General features: G+C 36.8%; 1 protein-coding gene across 21 annotated transcripts in view; it reads left to right on the forward strand.

Moving 5' to 3' along the window:
- PCM1 (pericentriolar material 1) overlaps positions 1 to 18357 on the forward strand; it is a 90146-nt gene extending 71789 nt beyond the window's left edge. For all 21 annotated transcript variants that reach the window (XM_081220965.1, XM_081220979.1, XM_081220966.1 and 18 more), the window contains 10 exons: positions 3551 to 3685; positions 6034 to 6231; positions 7819 to 7878; positions 8135 to 8270; positions 8575 to 8735; positions 11270 to 11345; positions 11884 to 12140; positions 14415 to 14507; positions 14599 to 14716; positions 16319 to 18357. In XM_081220965.1, the coding sequence (XP_081077091.1) occupies positions 3551 to 3685; positions 6034 to 6231; positions 7819 to 7878; positions 8135 to 8270; positions 8575 to 8735; positions 11270 to 11345; positions 11884 to 12140; positions 14415 to 14507; positions 14599 to 14716; positions 16319 to 16344 (1260 nt within the window). In that variant the 3' untranslated portion in view covers positions 16345 to 18357. The remainder of the gene's footprint in view (positions 1 to 3550; positions 3686 to 6033; positions 6232 to 7818; positions 7879 to 8134; positions 8271 to 8574; positions 8736 to 11269; positions 11346 to 11883; positions 12141 to 14414; positions 14508 to 14598; positions 14717 to 16318) is intronic.
- Positions 18358 to 19048: the final 691 nt, after the last annotated feature.

Genomic DNA, 19048 nt, shown 5'->3' on the forward strand with positions numbered 1-19048 from the left:
TGGGGCCTAATGTGCATTGTCCCTCAGAAAGGTTAACAATTTATATTCCTAGTAACAGTGAGAATAGTAAGCAGTACCATTAATTTTGTTTAATGACAGTGAAAAGGGGAGAGAAAGAAGCGTGCAAGCCAGGGCTTCTTTCTGAGATGGCCCCTTTTACATTCTCATTTAAAATGGAAATTTAAAAAATTAGAAATGAAAAGACGGTCTTTTCATTCAGATGTGGGAAACTACAAAATATGTTGTCATTGGGCTCGTTTCTTACAAGCTGCTTGTACTTGCCAGTGTGTAAGATGTTGACAACAGAAGGTTGTTTCCATACACTTACATTTCTTCCCTCGGTGGAAGTAATTGCTTTCTTTAGAATATTTTAAGAGAAGAGAGATCCTTGAAAAGGCAATTAGAGAAACTGCTTTCCCTGAAGGGATGGGAAAGCCAAGAGGATAGAGAGGATCCATCTGTCTATGCCCAAATTATTCCATGTGAAAAGTGGAAAACTTAGCCTTTTCCTGGGCACCCACAGCAGCTCCAAATGGTTCTTTCTGTCTCTGCTTCCTCTTCTAATCTTTCAACTCTCCTGCTAGCGATGCTAGCATTTTTAAGGCCTTGGCACTTGCTGATACTTCTACCTGGAATGCTCTTCCTTCACATACCTGCATGGCTTTTTCCTTTGAACCCTCAAGGCTTTAATCAAGTGTTACTTATTGGGTGAGCAGATCTCCCCTACTCCTTATCTGCTTTTCTGTATCTTCATAGTGCTTGTCACCTTATAACCTATCTAGTATTTGCTTATTTGTTTTGTCTTTCTCTCTTGTTACATGTAAGCTCCATGAAGTAATGGAAGATTTACATCAGAGATGTTAAACTGTTGTGGTCACTGTCTTACCAGTGCCAAGTATAGTACATGCAGGTAGTAAGTACTCAGTAAATACTTAATGAATTAGTAAGTGAATGGATCCACCAAACCTTGACTGTGGTTTTCAAACTGATCAAGTGTACTTTGAAATATAGTTTGAAAACAGTTGGCCTATAGAATCCAGATCAGATTCAGCATTGCTCATAAAACTTCTGTAGCCTGGTCCCAGCCTCATAACTGTTCCTTCCCGCATACCTTGTATCCTACTTGACATTGTTCAAAAAGGCACCTTGCCCAGGTTACTTCCTTTGCCTCCAGTGCCCTTCACCCTTCCTCTGGCAGTCACACCCTTGAGGACCCAGCTGAAGTATGTTAGCATGTACTTTCAGGCAGGATTTCTCCTTCTCGTAGCTGCTTCTGGGATACTTGGTACCTATTCTTATTTCAGCACTTATGACAAAGTATCACAATTTTTTGCCTGTATTTCCCCACTAGAATAATGTCTTTCTCGATTTCTTAGTATTTTCACTCAAGAAGGACTTGAGAGACTAGATGAAGGGAATCTGAGGAGATAAGACAAATACATCAGTTTCATCCGTTATTCCTGTGCATTTATTAAAATATGTATTCACCCCCTCACATATTTATATTCCTATAAATTATAAGAATATGTATATATTCTTATAGATGGATAGGTAGATATTCATTTAAGAGTTTGAAACCATTCCCTAAAGTAAATTGACAAACTATTCAGGTTATTGCTTGCTTCTATCTTAGGCATAGACAACAAAGCATTACCTTTTTTCTTTTAGGTTTTTGTTTTATTGTAATTCAATAAACACTTTTAAACATGGCTTTTTGGTTAAATTAGGTATATTGGTAGTGATATTTATTTGGTATGTACAGTTATTTTCTAAGTGTTAAAAAATATAAATGATTTAGCTTTATGTGTAGGGAATGCGACCATCTCAGGAAATTTTATTGCATTTACAATTTTGTGTCTGGTTAAGTTATATCCTTTCATAAGGATCCCCTACTAAATTTAGCATTTCAGACAATTTCTGAGGCCAACAAAATGGGTAGGACTAATGGTCTGATTTTAACTATTTTATGATGTCTCATTTCACTTCAAATCTTGACTTTTTGGGTAAGATTATAGAACTTCTTTGTTAGTGTCAGCCTTACACCCAGTCACCTAAGCTAGACTTCCTAACTTTCTCTTACCCTCTTATCACCTGTGAGTCAAAAATTGATGTTTTTAAAAATTGATTTTGCCCCTAAGAGCAGTTAGTTTTACTTCCTTCTCTCCAATAGCATAACCTTAATTCATATCTTTGAAGTTGAGAGATTTCACCACTGCATGTGGTTTAGTTTCCCAGCTTCATCTCTCACTGCTCTCCATCTAGATAAATACTCATTTCAAACTACTCAACATTTCCTATACCTGCCATTTCTTTTTCATATGTCAGCCCTTTGTGCAACTAGTCATCATTGAAAATATAAAATGCTGTCACTCTTTTCTGCCTGACTGACCTTTCTTCAGAGCTCTGATAAGCTACCACAGCTCCTTAGGGCACCTAGTGTATGCTTCTTTTATGATCCTTATTTATTCAGCAAGTAATGAGTATCTCCTGTGAGCTAGCAACTGTGCTAGGTGATGAGTAAGAAACAGTCCCTGCAGTTTAAAAGTATCACCTACTGGATAGCGTGTAGCTTGTAGTGATTGATGTACTCATGATCCGACTCCTCCACTGGTATTTGATTCCTTGAAGACACGGACTGTTGTCTTTTTTTTAATTGCCTGCCTTGACACATGAATTTTTTTTAAAATGGGCTTCAATCCTCAGATTTAAGGGATCTTAGACATCGTCTAGTTTGGCCACCTTTGGCCACACGTTTAATGGAAGGGAAAAAAACCCCACAAACTTAACCTGAGTCAAGGTTAGAGGACCTGCCCAAATGAGTTTAGTGGCAGAAAGAGGATCAGAACCTTGAGGTTACTTGATAAGGATGTTTTATGGACTCACCTCAGAAAGTTAACTCTGGTTTGGATTATTATGTAGCTTGCGCATGCTTCCAAAGGAAGATTAAGGTGATGAAGAGAGTTGCCCAAAGGGGCTTGTTAAGAAAGGACAGTAGTTCTCAACTGGGTGTGATTTTGACCCTAATAACATTGTATGATGTCTGGGTATGTTTTTTAGTTGTCAGAACTTGGGAGAGTGGAGGGTGCCATTAGCTTCTAGTGGGTAGAGGCCAGAGGGCTGCTAAATATCCTACAATGCACAGGATGTCAGCAGGGCCAAGGCTTAGAAAAGTTAGAAGATAACACAGAGGAAGTTGGGTGGAAGGTGAAGTGTGGTTGTGAGAGTAGTTGAAATGAACTGAACTGCAAATAGGAATACAGGCACTATGGAAACCATGGCATGAGTAGTTCCTTAAAGTACAGAAAGGAAGTGATGGAAAATGTTGAATCAGCCAGTTTCTTTTACTGGCTATTATCTGCTATAGTGAATCAAAATTTGCAAACCTTTTAATGTGCGTAGGGGGGAGTTAGGCTATTCTTATGAACGAAGTTTCCAAGTGTGCATCTAAAAGCTGAAGAGCTTATGCAAAAAAAATACAATGTCATATTATGTGGATTAATATTTTTTAAGTAAGATAAGTTATATCCTAACCAACTAGGACTTTTCTCAGGAGCACATGGATGAAGTATGCTCTTCTCAACTTCTAACCTCAGTAAGACGCATGGTTTTGACTCTTACCCAGCAAAACGATGAGAGCAAAGAGTTTGTGAAGTTCTTTCATAAGCAACTTGGAAGTATATTACAGGTAAGAGTTTGTACTTGTATGACTTCAATAAGTACCATGCGGTTAGGATTTTTTTTTCCCACCATTTTCTGGCATTACACAGTTTATTCAAGTAGATATTCATTCTAGCATCCATTTGGGATGACATTTTAATACTTCTTAGGTTATTGCTTACTTAGTTTAAAAAAAGTTGGATTAGGGCCTGTGTCTTCATTTAACTTTATTATCTCTAAGGCCTGTCCCAACTCTAATAAAATTTTGTTTTGATTTTTCTCCTACCCAGTAAGAGCATTTCAAGTTTGAATTGTTTAAAAAGTATTCCATGGTATTTTCTAAAATAATTTTTTTTACCAATCTGGGAAATTGTAGAAGCCGGAAGCTAGCTTTTGATTGTAGAGACTTCTTAGGCTGTACAGTAACTTTAAATTATGTGACGGTTAGTGGTTTGTAACTGGGGGCAGTTTTGCCTCCCAGGAGACATTTAGCAGTGTCCTCAGGCCAACAGGCAGGGAGGGGCTGGTAGCAGCACCGTGTGGAATGTTAACAGTGCCAAGGGTGAGAAGCCTATGTTAACGAGTAGGGGTACCATAATTACTGCATATAAGAAACACCTTGACAGTTAAAGTCACCGGTATGTTTTCCCATGGAGATAGTTCAGTGATGTGTATTATTGCTCCAAACTAGAAAATAGGTTTTTCTTCTCATCTGTATTACAGAATTTTCCTGTAAAATTTTTCCTTGCTTCCTATTCTGTGTTTAGTTTAAATTGGTTTTAGAGATAGTATTTTCACTTTGTCCATCAAATTTTTAAAAACCCTAGGTTGGTGTGTTTTTCCATCACTATAATTTTTCATTTTGTTTTTAATAAGACTGAAGTATAAATTTCAGGAAATCTATAGTAATCTATATAAATCTATATAAATCTATAGTAATAGATCCTAAAGTGTTCTGACTCTATTTAATCTAGTTGTACTAACACATAAGGAATATAAGACATCTGTGGTGTTATGCATTGTTTAAAAATGTTTAGGATAATTTTTAGATAAATGTATTTTTTTTTTTTTTTTTTTTTTGCGGTATGCGGGCCTCTCACTGTTGTGGCCTCTCCCGTTGCGGAGCACAGGCTCCGGACGCGCAGGCCCAGCGGCCATGGCTTACGGGCCCAGCCGCTCCGCGGCATGTGGGATCCTCCCAGACCGGGGCACGAACCCGTGTCCCCTGCATCGGCAGGCGGACTCTCAACCACTGCGCCACCAGGGAAGCCCTAGATAAATGTATTTTTATAAATTTAACTAGGTAACTTATTCCTACAGAAAGAAAGAACTCCATTTTAGAGTCAGGTTGAAAGAGAAACTATTGATACTTTAAATGTTTTTGTTAATCAGGATCCATGCAGCCCTTCCTCAGTTTGTCTACTGTTACAATTGTGGGAAGATTCCATATATTAATTTGCACATAAGGTTTTTTTTCCTAAGTCTAAGAAAATCTGACTGCTTTTCTTCTTATTCCTAATTTTTTTTGCAAGGAGACCTACATGAAGAATAAAAGTTAGTTTACTAAATCTTGCCCAGAGTTGAAAATTCTCCTTGAGCTAGAGATTAAATTACTGTCTTCTACTTTTTCTCTTACAAAAGCTATTCAGTGCATTTTTTTTCATGAAGGACCCAGGGTTTGTACTTCTCTCCATCACTGTGCTAGATAAGGTAGTTTTTTGGAAGGGAGGGGGCACTGAGCATTATAGTTGTTTGCCTGTTTTCTAAATAGCATAGTCCATATTTTTAGGAAGAAAGAAAAATAAAAGCGGTTTTGTAAAAACTGTGTAGAATATGGCAGACTTGTTCATTTGGTGATGCTATATTTCAGCTTAAATAGAACTAAAGTTTACTTTTAGACTGATTTTGAAGAGAAAATTTAAATTAGAATGATTGGCTGCCTTACATAAAGGGGAAAACTTGAAAAGTATTCTAATGGTATTTTCTTCTCTCATGGCACTTCAGCTTTTCACTGTGGTTTATATGTATATCCTCTGGTACTGTGTGGGACCTCTTTTGAGAATAGGAATCCCTTATCTTACATATTTGTGGCTGGCAGTTATATTACATAGGGACTAAAGCTATGGAACCATGTGTTCTTTTGTATACTCTGTAAGCAGGACCAGCAAGATTCCCACTTAGTCATATTTTTAGTAATATTAATATATCTTTTCTTAGCCTGTCTTAGCCATTAGTTTTAAGTTTTTCAATACTAAAAATAATATTGTTTTTTCATTGGTGAGTATTATAATTTAAACTTGTTAATTGTTTGTATTGCTTTACCGACAGTTGAAGTTTACTGTAATCTTTAAAGCTATTTGGTTTATCTTTGAACAGGATTCACTGGCAAAATTTGCTGGCAGAAAACTGAAAGATTGTGGAGAAGATCTTCTTGTAGAGATATCTGAAGTGTTATTTAATGAATTGGCTTTCTTTAAACTCATGCAAGATTTGGATAATAATAGTATAACTGTTAAACAGAGATGCAAAAGGAAAATAGAAGCAGCTGGAGTGATACAGTCTTATGCGAAGGAGGTAAATTACATGCATTTTGATTTTAGGAGTAGTTATAATTAGCATATAAATATAGTTCTTGATCATTATGAGTAACTAAAATCATACTTGACCTCAGCAAAAGTAGGTTTTTTAGTAATATGAGTTAATCAGGAATGCAGGCAGAAATGGGTGGCAGGAATTGTCAGATAGCCACTTTACGTTATTGCCACTTACGCAGGTTTCCAGAAGAGAGAGGAGGACGGGGATCCGGTCCTTGGCCAGCTGCCTGCAGCAATTATTACCAGTCCCAGTAGATGCCCCAGGAGTATTTATCACCCCAGCCAACACTTATGCTTGCTATTAGTTAGGACTTTGGTTGTATATCCCTGTAGCTACTTATACCCTGTTAAATTAGTCTTGATCACATATGAAATTGGGTGGTTTTTTCCCCTCAACTTAAGGCATACCAGTAGGCTTTTTCCCTAGACAAGCACCCTTTTCTTGACTCTAATCATGAGAGGGAAAGCAGGTCAAGACCTAAAACAGAAACAGATAACCCTTCCTCCTGAAATCTAAAGCAGATAAAGTCAAGCCATCTTTTTCACGCTTTTCATAATGTTTTTATTGTAGACATAAATAAGTTTCACATCATTTCAGTCGTTGCTTAGAGCTTGAAAAAAATAAAAGAGGATGATACTATAAAAAAATGATAGGAAGGGTTGCTTTAGATGGCGGAATCACGAGGCTCCTTCAGGGGATGAAAAGTGAGGTAAGACATGGACAAGAGGAGTTTATAATGAAGATGAAAGGGAAGAGCATTCCAGGCAGAGAGAACTGTTAAGTGTAAAGAAAGACTCTTAAGGCAGGATTGAGTGTTTTGGAGAACAGAGAGAAGGCCAGGGAGGCAGGAACACTTTAAATGAGACGAGCATATGGGAGATGAGGTACACAGAGGTAGGTAGGACCAAGTTATGGAACCTTAGAAACTGTGGTAGGGACCTTTTATTTTATTTTGTTGTAAGCATGATGGAAACTCATGGGAAAGTTTGGAATAGAGGAGTGACATAATCTCAGTTTAAGATTTGTCTGGATATGATACTGATTAGGAATTGTAGAAGAGTAGAGATGGAAGCAGAGAGACCAGTTGTAAGGCTGTTGCAGTAGTCCAGGTAAGAAATTATGTGTCTTGTCTTTGAGTGTGTAACAACAGATACCTTTGGATGATTGAGTCAATAACGCATTCTCATAGTTTCAGTTTGGATAACAAAAGTAAAGTACAGGCTGGTTCCTAGTTTTCTGGCTTGTGCATTTGGGTGGATGAAGGGCCATTTACTGAGATTGGGAAGACTGAAGGAAGATGGGGTTTTGGAAGGAAAGGAACCAAAATTTTTGTTTTGGATTTAGTAAGTTCGTGATACTTCTTACTCATCCAAGGAGATGTCCGGTAGACAGTGTTGCTTTTTGTTTTGTTCGTTTAAAAGATTTAAATGAAAGAGTTGAATTTACATTTCTAAGAAAACACTCAACTCTTTGGATGATGGTGCAGCATTTGTTAAGGTTTACTGAGTACTTAAGTGTAATGATGAATGGTTACCCCTAAATTCTGCTTAATTGATTTGCTTATAGGCCAAAAGGATTCTTGAAGATCATGGCTCACCTGCTGGAGAAATTGATGATGAAGACAAAGTATGTGCTAATAATGCTTTTGAAACAAAAGATTAAATAATTTAAGTAGCTTTTACCTTAATGTTTGAGAGCAAAGTATATCATAAAATATCCTTTCTTCTGACAAACTTTTTATTTTCTTTTAAAAACAACTAAATTTAAAATGATTCTTTATATTTTTTATTAGATAATAACTATTATTTTTATGATAGGCTTACTATATACCTTTTAAAAATGTACTTTAAGGAATTAATTACTCAAATTTTTTTGTGGCTAGGACAAGGATGAGACTGAAACAGTTAAACAGACTCAAACATCTGAGGTTTATGATGGTGACGGTCCCAAAAATGTGAGCTCTGATGTCTCTGATCAAGAGGAAGATGAGGAAAGTGAAGAATGTCCAGTGTCTATTAGTAAGTCGGAAGGCTCTAGACTAGGTTTATACATTAGCTCTTTATAGATTGCTTATTGAAACAGTTTGGTGGAGTGGAATGATTATAGAATTAGGTGTCAAACAACTCTGAATTTGAATTTCCGTGTGACCCTGACTAAATTACCTGCCCTTTCTACACCACAGTTTTCTAGTACTTACTCTTTTGAAGATTTCAGATACTGTATGTAAAGCACTTGAGCAATGCAGGAATGCAATAAATGGTAGCTATTATTAAGATTTAAGTGCTGAAATTTTACTAAAAGTTGTGTTATTAATCAACTTAGATTTGTCCAAAGCTGAAACTCAGGCTTTGACTAATTATGGAAGTGGAGAAGATGAGAATGAAGATGAAGAAATAGAAGAATTTGAAGAGGGACCTGTAGATGTCCAGACTTCACTGCAGGCTAACACTGAAACTACAGAAGAAAATGAACACGACGATCAGGTATTCCAGTGCAGGCTAACACACCCTCCACCAGTCTTACTGTAACTACTAAAAAGCTGATTCTTTTTACAGATGTTAAAATTTACAACTTCCCCATTCTCATTTTCATGAATACAAACTACTTTAATATTCTTATTGAAATCCTAAACACTATTATTATTTTTGTATTTAGCAATGTTTACATTTAAAGCACTTCAAAAAAAATGTTTTTTTTGATAACAAGTCCTAAAAAACTATGTGATTACTTCAGAAGATCTGGATTTTTAAGTTTTATTTTTTCTAGTTATATGTAACAAAATAAAATCATTCCCTTTCCTACCTTCACCTCATCCTGCCCCAGAGGCAAAATTTTGTATGATTTCTTCTGCTGTTTACTTCTTTACATCTGAACAATACATGTGTGTATTTATTCATTTATGTATTAGGCATTACCTACTGACTTCTATTATAGCAGGTGAAGATTTTTAGGTCACTTATGGCTCCTCATTTAATTGTATTAATCCTGTCCACCTCATTTAATTATGCCTTTTGGTTAAATCTGTATTTAACCAAATATTTAGATTTAACCAAACTATGTAAATATTACTGACTGTTGAGCTAAGCAAATATTACTTATTGCTAAGTCTTATACATTTTTTCACCTGAATTTAATAATTGTCTCAATTTTTAAATTTACTCTTTTCTTTCATCACAAGCCCAAGTCTTTGCTATGCCCATCAATAGTTTTATAAACCTCTCAGTAGAAGTTTCTACATGAACCAATTAGTCAGTTTTGTCCTTCCTGGAGCATTCTCCTTTCCTGCTCCATTCTGGGTTTGGCTCTTCTTTAGACCTTCAAATAGCTACCAGCCTGGGAATCCCCTTTGTTGCTCTTTATTAGATCTCAGTTTCTGGAATCAAATCTTGCCTTTCTCTTCCTTGGTTTATTTTCTCATTTTGGTGGAGCACATCATCCAGTAGCTCTCTAAGAAAGAGTGCAAAGAATATTTTGAGACTTCATATTGTCTAAGACAAGTTAATGCTTCAGTGCTGAAAATCATTTTCCCTCAGGTCTTTGAAGGCACTGTTTCCTAGTCTTCTAGTTTTCAGTGTTGCCAATGCCTTTCTTTATTCTGATTCTTTGTATATATCTTTTTTTCTTCCTAGCTCTAGAAGCTTTCCCTCCATCCCCCCACAGAGTTCTGAAACTTTACAGTGATATACATCGTTGCAGGTCTTTTTTCATTCACTACACTAGGTACTCAGTTGTCTTTTCAATATAGCATGTTCTTCAGGTTTGGTCAATTTTCTTTTATTTCCTTTATTTCTTCCTTACCATTTTCTCTTCTTTTCTTCTGGAATAAATGTTATCAAACGTTATTAGCTCTCATGGGTTGATCTAATTTTCTCCTCTCTTCTATTGTCTCATTGCTCTTTCTCTTTTACTTTCTGGGAGATTTCTTTGACCTTAATACCTATATGAAATTTTATTTCAACTGTTAAAATTTTAATTTCTAAGTACTTTTTTTCCTGATTGTTACTTTTTTATAACACCCTATTATTTCATCGAAGCAATATTTTCTCTTACCCACCTAGAGGCTTTCTTTAAATATCCACTGTACCTTTGGTGCTTATATTAAAGAATAATAATACATCAAAAAGCCAGTTGGGGTTCTTTTGGGCTTCACCATAGGGTAGCCGAGTGTATAGCTTTTTGACAGAAAATCGCAAATGTTAATTCCTATTGGTCTTTTCTCTGGGGTGGTTTAGTTTCTCCAAAGTAGGGAGGGTCCTCCAGTCTCCTTCCGCCTCCTTGGCTGTTGGTGTTCTGCAGTTAGGTGTAGGATTAGGGCTGAGGGTCCCACCTCTATACAGACTTGCACTAGATCTTTCTGTTTCAGTGTGACACTTTATCTTGTCTTCACTTGTGCTTTCTGCAGCCTACCCCTTCCCTGGTGGCCCCTGGTCTGAGGCTCACTAGTTCATTTTCTCCAAAACATAATCTCCCATTTTCTGGTGAGCCTGGGGGAGGGAATCTAAACGTCCACATATCTCTTAAACAGCTTCAAACAACCACCGGCACCATCCCCTTGTCACCAGCTCCCACCCCACTACTGTACTCCTTCCTTCCTAGAAACTGGTGCACCCAGCTATGAGGTGAGTCTTCAGTTTTCTGTCCTCCTGCAGAAGGCACTTAGCTCTGTTCATCTTTCTCTCCTCCTTGTCATTTCCTCTTCCTTTCACTTAACATCTGCATATAAACAGGTGTCTTTTAGTTTCATTTAAGATAGAGTCTGGTCTGAAAAAAACAGTGAAAACTAGTGGAGTCCATAACATTCAGTTCCTTGTGTTCCTGTGAGGCTAAGAAGAGGAGCCCTTGTACTGAGCTGCCTTGGAACCGCAGCCACCGCCTCCTCCCTGAAACACTTTTAGGAGGTATTTTAAAATTCCCCTGTCTGAGGTCTCAGGCTGGACATACCACACTTACCAAGCATCTCCTGTATAGTGACCATATATTTAGGCCCTACTATTAAGACATCACTTTTTCCTTCCAGGTTCCACAGCATGATTTTGAAAAATCAGCGGAAAGCAAAAATGTCCCATCAGAGCAAGAACCCACTACTAGTAAAGGTAAGAAATCTAAATAAGTTTCAATGTTAAGATTATCTGAAGTGCCCTTTATGTGCTTAAAAACAAAAAAATCTAAATTCTTAGCTAATGGAAGTTCAAAGGTGTTTTGGACCTGATGTATGTCTTTGTTTTCTCCATAAATCCTTTGTAGAAAACACGAGGGCTTTGTTTCTGCAAACAGCTGTTAAAGAATAGTTGACAAATATTTAAACACAGAAAAAAATTTTGTAAGGAAGGTATCTTTAGATACCAATGTGGGGGATTTTTAAAAAATACCCATTCCTGGGCCTTACTCCTGAAAATCCTGTTTCATTAGAAATCAGGTGCATTTCAGGAATCTAATATTTAAAGCATCCCCAGATGAATCTGGTCAAATACATTTGGGAACCATTGATAAGGAGAATTTCTAGTTGCCTTTTCTTTTGGGTCTTAAATGTCTTGATTACTCTCATTTATACAGTTCAGTCTTTATTTGGTATAATAGTAAATTTAATGACAGTTGAATGACACTAATGGTAAGACTTTCTTTTGATGACAGATGACCCAGATAGCACTCCTGTGAAGCCCTGTTACCTCAATATCTTGGAAAATGAGCAACCTTTAAACAGCACTGTCCAAAAGGACGCTGTTACTACCATCGATTCATCTAATCAGTCTAACGCTTTGCCTTTACCTTTAACTGAAATTGAAACCTTGGTGCCTAGAGTCAAAGAAGTTAAATCTGCCCAGGAAACTCCTGAAAGCTCTTTGGCTGGAAGTCCTGATACTGAATCTCCAGTGTTAGTGAATGACTATGTATGTATCATTTACATTTCATTTCTGTGCATATTGCTTCATTTTCAGGTTAACATTTCTAGTATATAAACACAACTCTGCTTTGTGTTTAGGTTTAGAAACTGTCGGAACATTTTTATTTCTTACTCACACTTTAAACTTGAACAGAAGAGTGATAGTGAATTAAGATGACCATCTCAAAACCTAAAATTCCACTTTTCATAGTTTTGAGAAGCAAAGAGATGAGTTTTATATGGAAACCTTGAGGGAGTTCAAGTTCAGATCTAAAGGGGTAGTGATATGTGAATCACCTCTTAGGCCATCCACGCTTGACTACTCAACAGTTTGGAACACTTCATAATCTTTGATAACCCTGAAAGTTTACATTTGGGATGGGAAATAAAGCAGTTTGACAGCACTGGAGTCCCTAGCTCTGTATAGGGAATGACAGAAAAGTAAGCTAGCAAATCTGCATTTATGATGTAAGTAGCTGAGTTTAGTTTTACTCTGGACGTTTGTTTCAATTTAATTTTATAGCAAATAGGTTTTTTTGTGGATCCTTGGGCTGTATATGTTATATATACTTTACTTTCTCATCAGTAAAAATGAAGGGATTTGTAATAATGTACCTTTAGGTCTAAAGAATGTGTTTCACATATTTTTTAATTAACATCAGTTTTCTGCCCAAAGATACACTTATGATTTCACAGCTTTTCAGCAAGGGGGCTTATAATACTTCAAAACATTCGTAGAAAGAGTAACCCTCTTAACTGTTTTATTTGCTTCACTACCTGTAAAACTTTGCATTTAAAACTGTGAAAGTTACTAGATTTGTTCTTGTTATCATTTGATGGGTGCATAGAATTACTGTAGGAGGCATTCAATCAAAATTAACTTGAAATTAGATCTTAGAGGGTCTTGAATTTGAATTTTAGGCAGGGAACACTACGGAAGGTCTTTGCACAAGAAAGTGAAATGGTCAAAGTCACGGTTTTTGAAGATGAATCCGATGACTATATAAAAAGTGTTGGGCCTCCCTGGTGGCGCAGTGGTTGGGAGTCCGCCTGCCGATGCAGGGGATACGGGTTCGTGCCCCAGTCTGGGGGGATCCCATATGCCGCGGAGCGGCTGGGCCCGTGGGCCATGGCCGCTGGGCCTGCGCGTCCGGAGCCTGTGCTCTGCAGCGGGAGAGGCCACAGCGGTGAGAGGCCTGTGTACCTCAAAAAAAAAAAAAAAAGAAGTGTTGTCAAGGAAGCTGTGTTAGGAGCCTCCGTTATCATATAAATATAAAATGAGCTGAATAGAGAGACATGGGTGAGAAATGTTTCAAGAAAAAGAAAAACCTAAGGTTTCTACTGGGTAATTGGTAGAATGATGATACTATTAAAAATCAAAGAACTAGGAGAATAAAAGATTTCAGTTTTCAGGAAAACAGTGTGAGGTGTTTTTTAGTAACTTTTGTGAGTTACTAAGTTCATACCTCATCTTTCTATTTGAACCTCTGGAGTTGATACTGAAAGTCTGTAGGTGCTTCGCTGGTGGCACAGTGGTTAAGAATCCGCCTGCCCATGCAGGGTACACGGGTTCGAGCCCTGGTCTGGGAAGATCCCACAGGCTGCGGAGCAACTAAGCCCATGCGCCACAACTACTGAGCCTGTGCTCTAGAACCCACGAGCCACAACTACTGAGCCCATGCACCTAGAGCCTGTGCTCTGCAACAAGAGAAGCCACCGCAATGAGAAGCCTGCACACCGCAACGAAGAGTAGCCCCCACTCGCCACAACTAGAGAAAGCCTGCGTGCAGCAACCAAGACCCAACACAGCCAGAAGGAGAGAGAGAGAGGGAGAGGAAGAGGGAGAGGGAGAGGGAGAGAAAGAAAGAAGAAGGAAGGAAGGAAGGAAGACTGTAAATGTTTACTTATATTCTTCTGGATACAGTTCTGATGGATTCTATAAACATATCAAGTAATAAGAGTAGTTGTTCTAATTATTTTAGCCCTCAGTATTACCATTACTATTTTTTCCTCTAACCTGTGTGAACTGGCTCTTTGTTTTATAAAATGGGGACAGAAAAGCTTGACTGTGTGCCCACAGTTGCAAGTGTGTAGCGCTTCCCGTGAACTCTAGATTTCTGTTCTATTCACTGAGCTGCATATAGAAGAAAAGCAAAAATGATAGAATTACTGACATATATACACATGTAAGAGTCCACTTTATCCCTTGGCATGGATGACTGGTTTAGATCCAGAGATAGAGTGGATTGCCGTCATTAAATATAATTTGTTAATCTTATAGGAAGCAGAATCTGGTAACATAAGTCAAAAATCTGATGAAGAAGACTTTGTGAAAGTTGAAGATTTACCACTTAAACTGACAATATATTCAGAGGTATTTTGCTCTCTTTAATTAAAGTTGTCTTTATATAACAAATATTGTTAAGGTGAAAAATGATTTTGTATTTTTAATTTTCATTCTAAAGGCAGATCTAAGGAAGAAAATGGTAGAAGAAGAACAGAAAAACCATTTATCTGGTGAAATATTATGTGAAATGCAGACTGAAGAATTAGCTGGGAATTCTCAGACACTAAAAGAACCTGGTAAGAGTTATCATTTTTAACCATATCATATTGAAAAGCTACTGAATCTTGATACCATCATTTTGTTTTGTTTTTTAAATGTGCTACTAGTACCTGGAATATCTAAGATAAACATTAGAAAGGAAGCGTACGTAGTTCTATAAAAATTTGTTCAGCTGCCCAATTTATAAAATAGTATTATCAGATAATTTTTTTCTGTTTTTAGTTTTAACAAAGTAATATATGCACATGGCTTAAGAAAGGAAGGTATAAAGCAGTTAGTGATGATTGGCAAGAGCCCGTTTCTTTTAATTATTGGTTTTCAGTTCTTTTGGAGGAGACCCTCTAGATCTCTAAATACTATTCTTATAATTTTTCTTAATTTTAAAAATTAGATAATACTTCCTGTCTCCCAAATGAAAAGTATTTAGACCTACCTCTTCTTCTTTCGGTGTTTATATTATTTTTGGTTTTCCTGTTACCTTTGTTCTTATAAATATATACATTTTCTAGTTCCATCACCTTTGGTCATCACCCAACTACTTGCTCCTCCCCTTTTCCTTCTGCCTTCTCTGTTCAGTTTTACTCATATTCTTTTTTTGTGTGTGTGTGATACGCGGGCCTCTCACTGTTGTGGCCTCTCCCATTGCGGAGCACAGGCTCCGGACGCGCAGGCTCAGCGGCCATGGCTCATGGGCCCAGCCGCTCCACGGCATGCGGGATCTTCCCGGACCGGGGCACGAACCCGTGTCCCCTGCATCGGCAGGCGGACTCTCAACCACTGCGCCACCAGGGAAGCCCATTTACTCATATTCTTACGTTATTAACATTATTAAAGTAAACACACTTACATTCTGTTTTTGTAACTATAATAATTGAATCTTCTATAATTTCCTAAAGATGATTCTCTCTATATATGGTTTGTTTCAGAGCCAAGTGATAGTCCCAGATTTCCTTCTTTATAGGTCTAATAGCACAACCCAAGGGCCACTCAGAGGAGCACACTGCTTGCATTAAGGTCAAAGATTTTCTTTTTGTTCATCAATTCATCAGTTGATTAAACTCATATAAGATTTTTTGTTTTTTTTTAAGAAATAGGGTGAAGAGAAGTGCAAACCAAATGTCAAACCTTCAGTTAATTTCCCAGTCTTCAGCCCATTTCTGCCTGTTAGGACTCAGTTGGTACCCTCTGCACTGTGGCCTGTCCTAGTGTGCCTAGGCTGCAGCTTCCTCCCCTCTTCACTGTGCCTCCATCTCCTTTGAGCATCCTGGGAACTTGTTGTGGTTCCCCATCCTCTGTTCTCTCACACCCACTCTTCTTCTGTTGGTCTGGGTTTATTCATTTTTATACTTCTTTTCTTTTTTTTTTCTAGTGGGGTTTTCTTTTTGAGAGAGAGGAAGTATCTGCTTAGTCTGCCATCTTAAAACGGAAACCCTTACCTATGCCTTTTAAACTCTTGCTGTGTGTTATCAGGGAATTATGTAGCAAACTAAGTTTCTTTTGTAATAACTTTATATTAGAAGTGAAAGTTTTAATGGAAGAGAGCAGTATTAAACTAAATTCTATAAGGTCTTAACTTAGTAAGTAATTTATAAGGCATTAACTATGATTCTGTTTTTCAGAAACAGTGGGAGCCCAAAGTACATGAGATGTCTTCAGAGGCTCATCTAACTCCCTCTTTACATAGTCAATGCATATATGAAAATGGCACTAAATAAACATCTCTTTTGATCTGTAAAAAATGTAAATTCGTTTGACGCTGCATTTTTGGTAGGTGTGCTAATTTCTGCCCATGGCAGTTTAAAACATCAGAAACTGAATTCTGGACAGATTCAAGCCTTGATACACTGTGGGGTTTTTTTCTTTTTCTTTCTGTCATTTTTTTTGGTCTTGATTTTTTTCCCCATTGTGATGTTTGGTAACATTAAATTTAAAATGTAGTTTTAAATAAAGTTTGGACTTAACCTGTAAACTATCCTTTTTGGAAAATATGTTGAATTCTATACAGCAAGTCACTGTTCTATATAACTAGGCTATTCAAAGAGCAATGGTCAAGAGTTAGAGAAATATACTATTTATTGTAAAGCCCAGCCTTTAGGCCAGGCTTCCAAATAATGCCAGTGTTGCTGCTATTGGGTCTAATGTTCTTTTAGATACTTGCATGTCTTATTCCTGTGCAAGAATAGGGCAGGTTATAAAGGTATCCAGGTTATTGTAGAATATATATTAATATTCTATTCAAATTGGATAATAAGTTTAGAACACTTGTCCTTAGTATCTAGAACTTACATAATTATCTATTAGGTAAATATTTTCTAGAATTTCAATTCATATCTGTTGCCTCAGTCTAAAAGTAAAAAAAAACACAAACATTTTCTATGATTAGAGAGTATTTCTGCACAGCCAAGTAAAGTAACACTGTGATTAATTTTAAAGGGAAAACCAAGATCTTTAAAGTAGAGATTAATAGAACTAAATTTATGTACCAGCACGTTCAAGTTCTATATGCCTTCGGACAGCCTTGCCTTTTGAGATGATAGTCTAGCCAAAGCATAGCAGTTGCTTCTGTATATGCAGTGAGAGAGAAGCAGGTTCGCAGATGAAGTTTTGAGTAACGCAAATCTACATGACCTCTTTGTCACTAAGTAAATCAGCTTTTAAAAGCTGCTGTAGCTTTAGATCCCAAACTTGCCACCTACATACCCAGTAAGGCTTCACATCGCCAGTTAACAATTAAGTCATCTTTACAGATTCTTCCTTGAATAAAATATGAAGAACTGTTCCAAATAGTCTTTTAAATTTGCCAACAATTAACTGAAGTACCCCATAAGAAAAGAATTTGGTTGGTATTCCTTTGGAATTCTTGCCTGATACCTCAGTGTAAAAGTATAATGTCCAGTCAGGGAGTATTAAATGAGGATTTCCCTCTGAGGGCACTGACTGTATTGCTCCATAACTTAAATTATGTGAGACATATATCTCCAACTTTCTGAATTAGTAAAACTTATTCAGAAAACTATCATCCCAGAAACAGGAATTCTTATTCAATTGGCTTGACTTCAGGGAAATTGAAACATAAGTTACATTATATGTATACTTAAGTTCTGTATTTGTTTTCTAGACTGTACAGAAACTTCATTTTGATACTCAAGCCAAGCTTTACATAGGACGACTGTCTCTCTCTCTCTGCATGCATTTTAAAGATCGATACAGTGGAAGCGTTGTACTTATACCTTAGTTATTACTGTAGTATCTGTGAACCTTATCAAACTTATTTATGCTTATCAAACTTTATGCTCATTTGACTTATGTTATAGCTGTTGTAATATGGTCTGTTGTTTTCTATTATAGTAGATAATTTAGTTTTAAAATACCTAGGACTTGAGAGCAGATAACTTGTTTAATATGTTTTTCCCTGGTAACTGTTGCTAAAGGGTTAGGCATTGAATATTACTCTTTGTCTTCATTTTTAAGTTAAAAATTTGGTTAGAGATAACAGAGGAAGAAAAGGTCAAAATGAGTGAGAGAGAAACCTCGCAGGTTGAAATAATGCCTAAAAGAGTGAGCTCGCCAGACTGTGCAGCAGGTACTCTTTGTATTTTGTAACGTTCACTTTGGGTAAGTGCTTTTTCACTGTTAATAAATGTATATCCTGCATACAGCCCTGAATTGCATTTTCATTTAAATTGACATACTCATTTATGCTTTAGAATTTATTCCAGAATTGTGGCTTGACTATTTGAAATGTGTAAAAAAAAAAACAAACCCTCAATACAAACTACTATATATAAAATAGAAAAATAACAAGGTCCTACTGTATAGCACAGGGAACTATATTCAGTATCCTGTAATAAACCATAATGGAAAAGAACATGAAAAAGAATATATATGTATATGTATAACTGAATCACTTTGCTATACACCAGAAACTAAAACAACATTGTAAATCAATTATACTTCAATTTTTAAAAAAATCAAGACATGAAAAATAATGACATATCAACCAACCAGAGAGAAGATTTAAACTTGAGACATTTTTCTTACAGTGTGGCCATGCTCTTCTATTTTTTAGTTACATCTGTCTTATATACTACATAAAGAACATTCTCATATTTATTCAAAATTAGATTGGCATGTTTCTTGCTCAACTTTCTTTAATATAAAAAAACTCATTCTTTATCTTTCAAAGAAATAATTGCCTCTGGATTTCACTTGTTTCAGTATACAAGTATAATTGCTCAGTCGCCTTGCTTGGAAGAGCCAGCATTTCTTTTTTTTTTTTTTTTTTTTTTTTTTGCGGTACGCGGGCCTCTCACTGTTGTGGCCTCTCCCGTTGCGGAGCACAGGCTCCG

This window comes from Mesoplodon bidens (assembly GCF_964165515.1).
Source record: "Mesoplodon bidens genome assembly, chromosome: 20".
NCBI lineage: Eukaryota > Metazoa > Chordata > Mammalia > Artiodactyla > Ziphiidae > Mesoplodon > Mesoplodon bidens.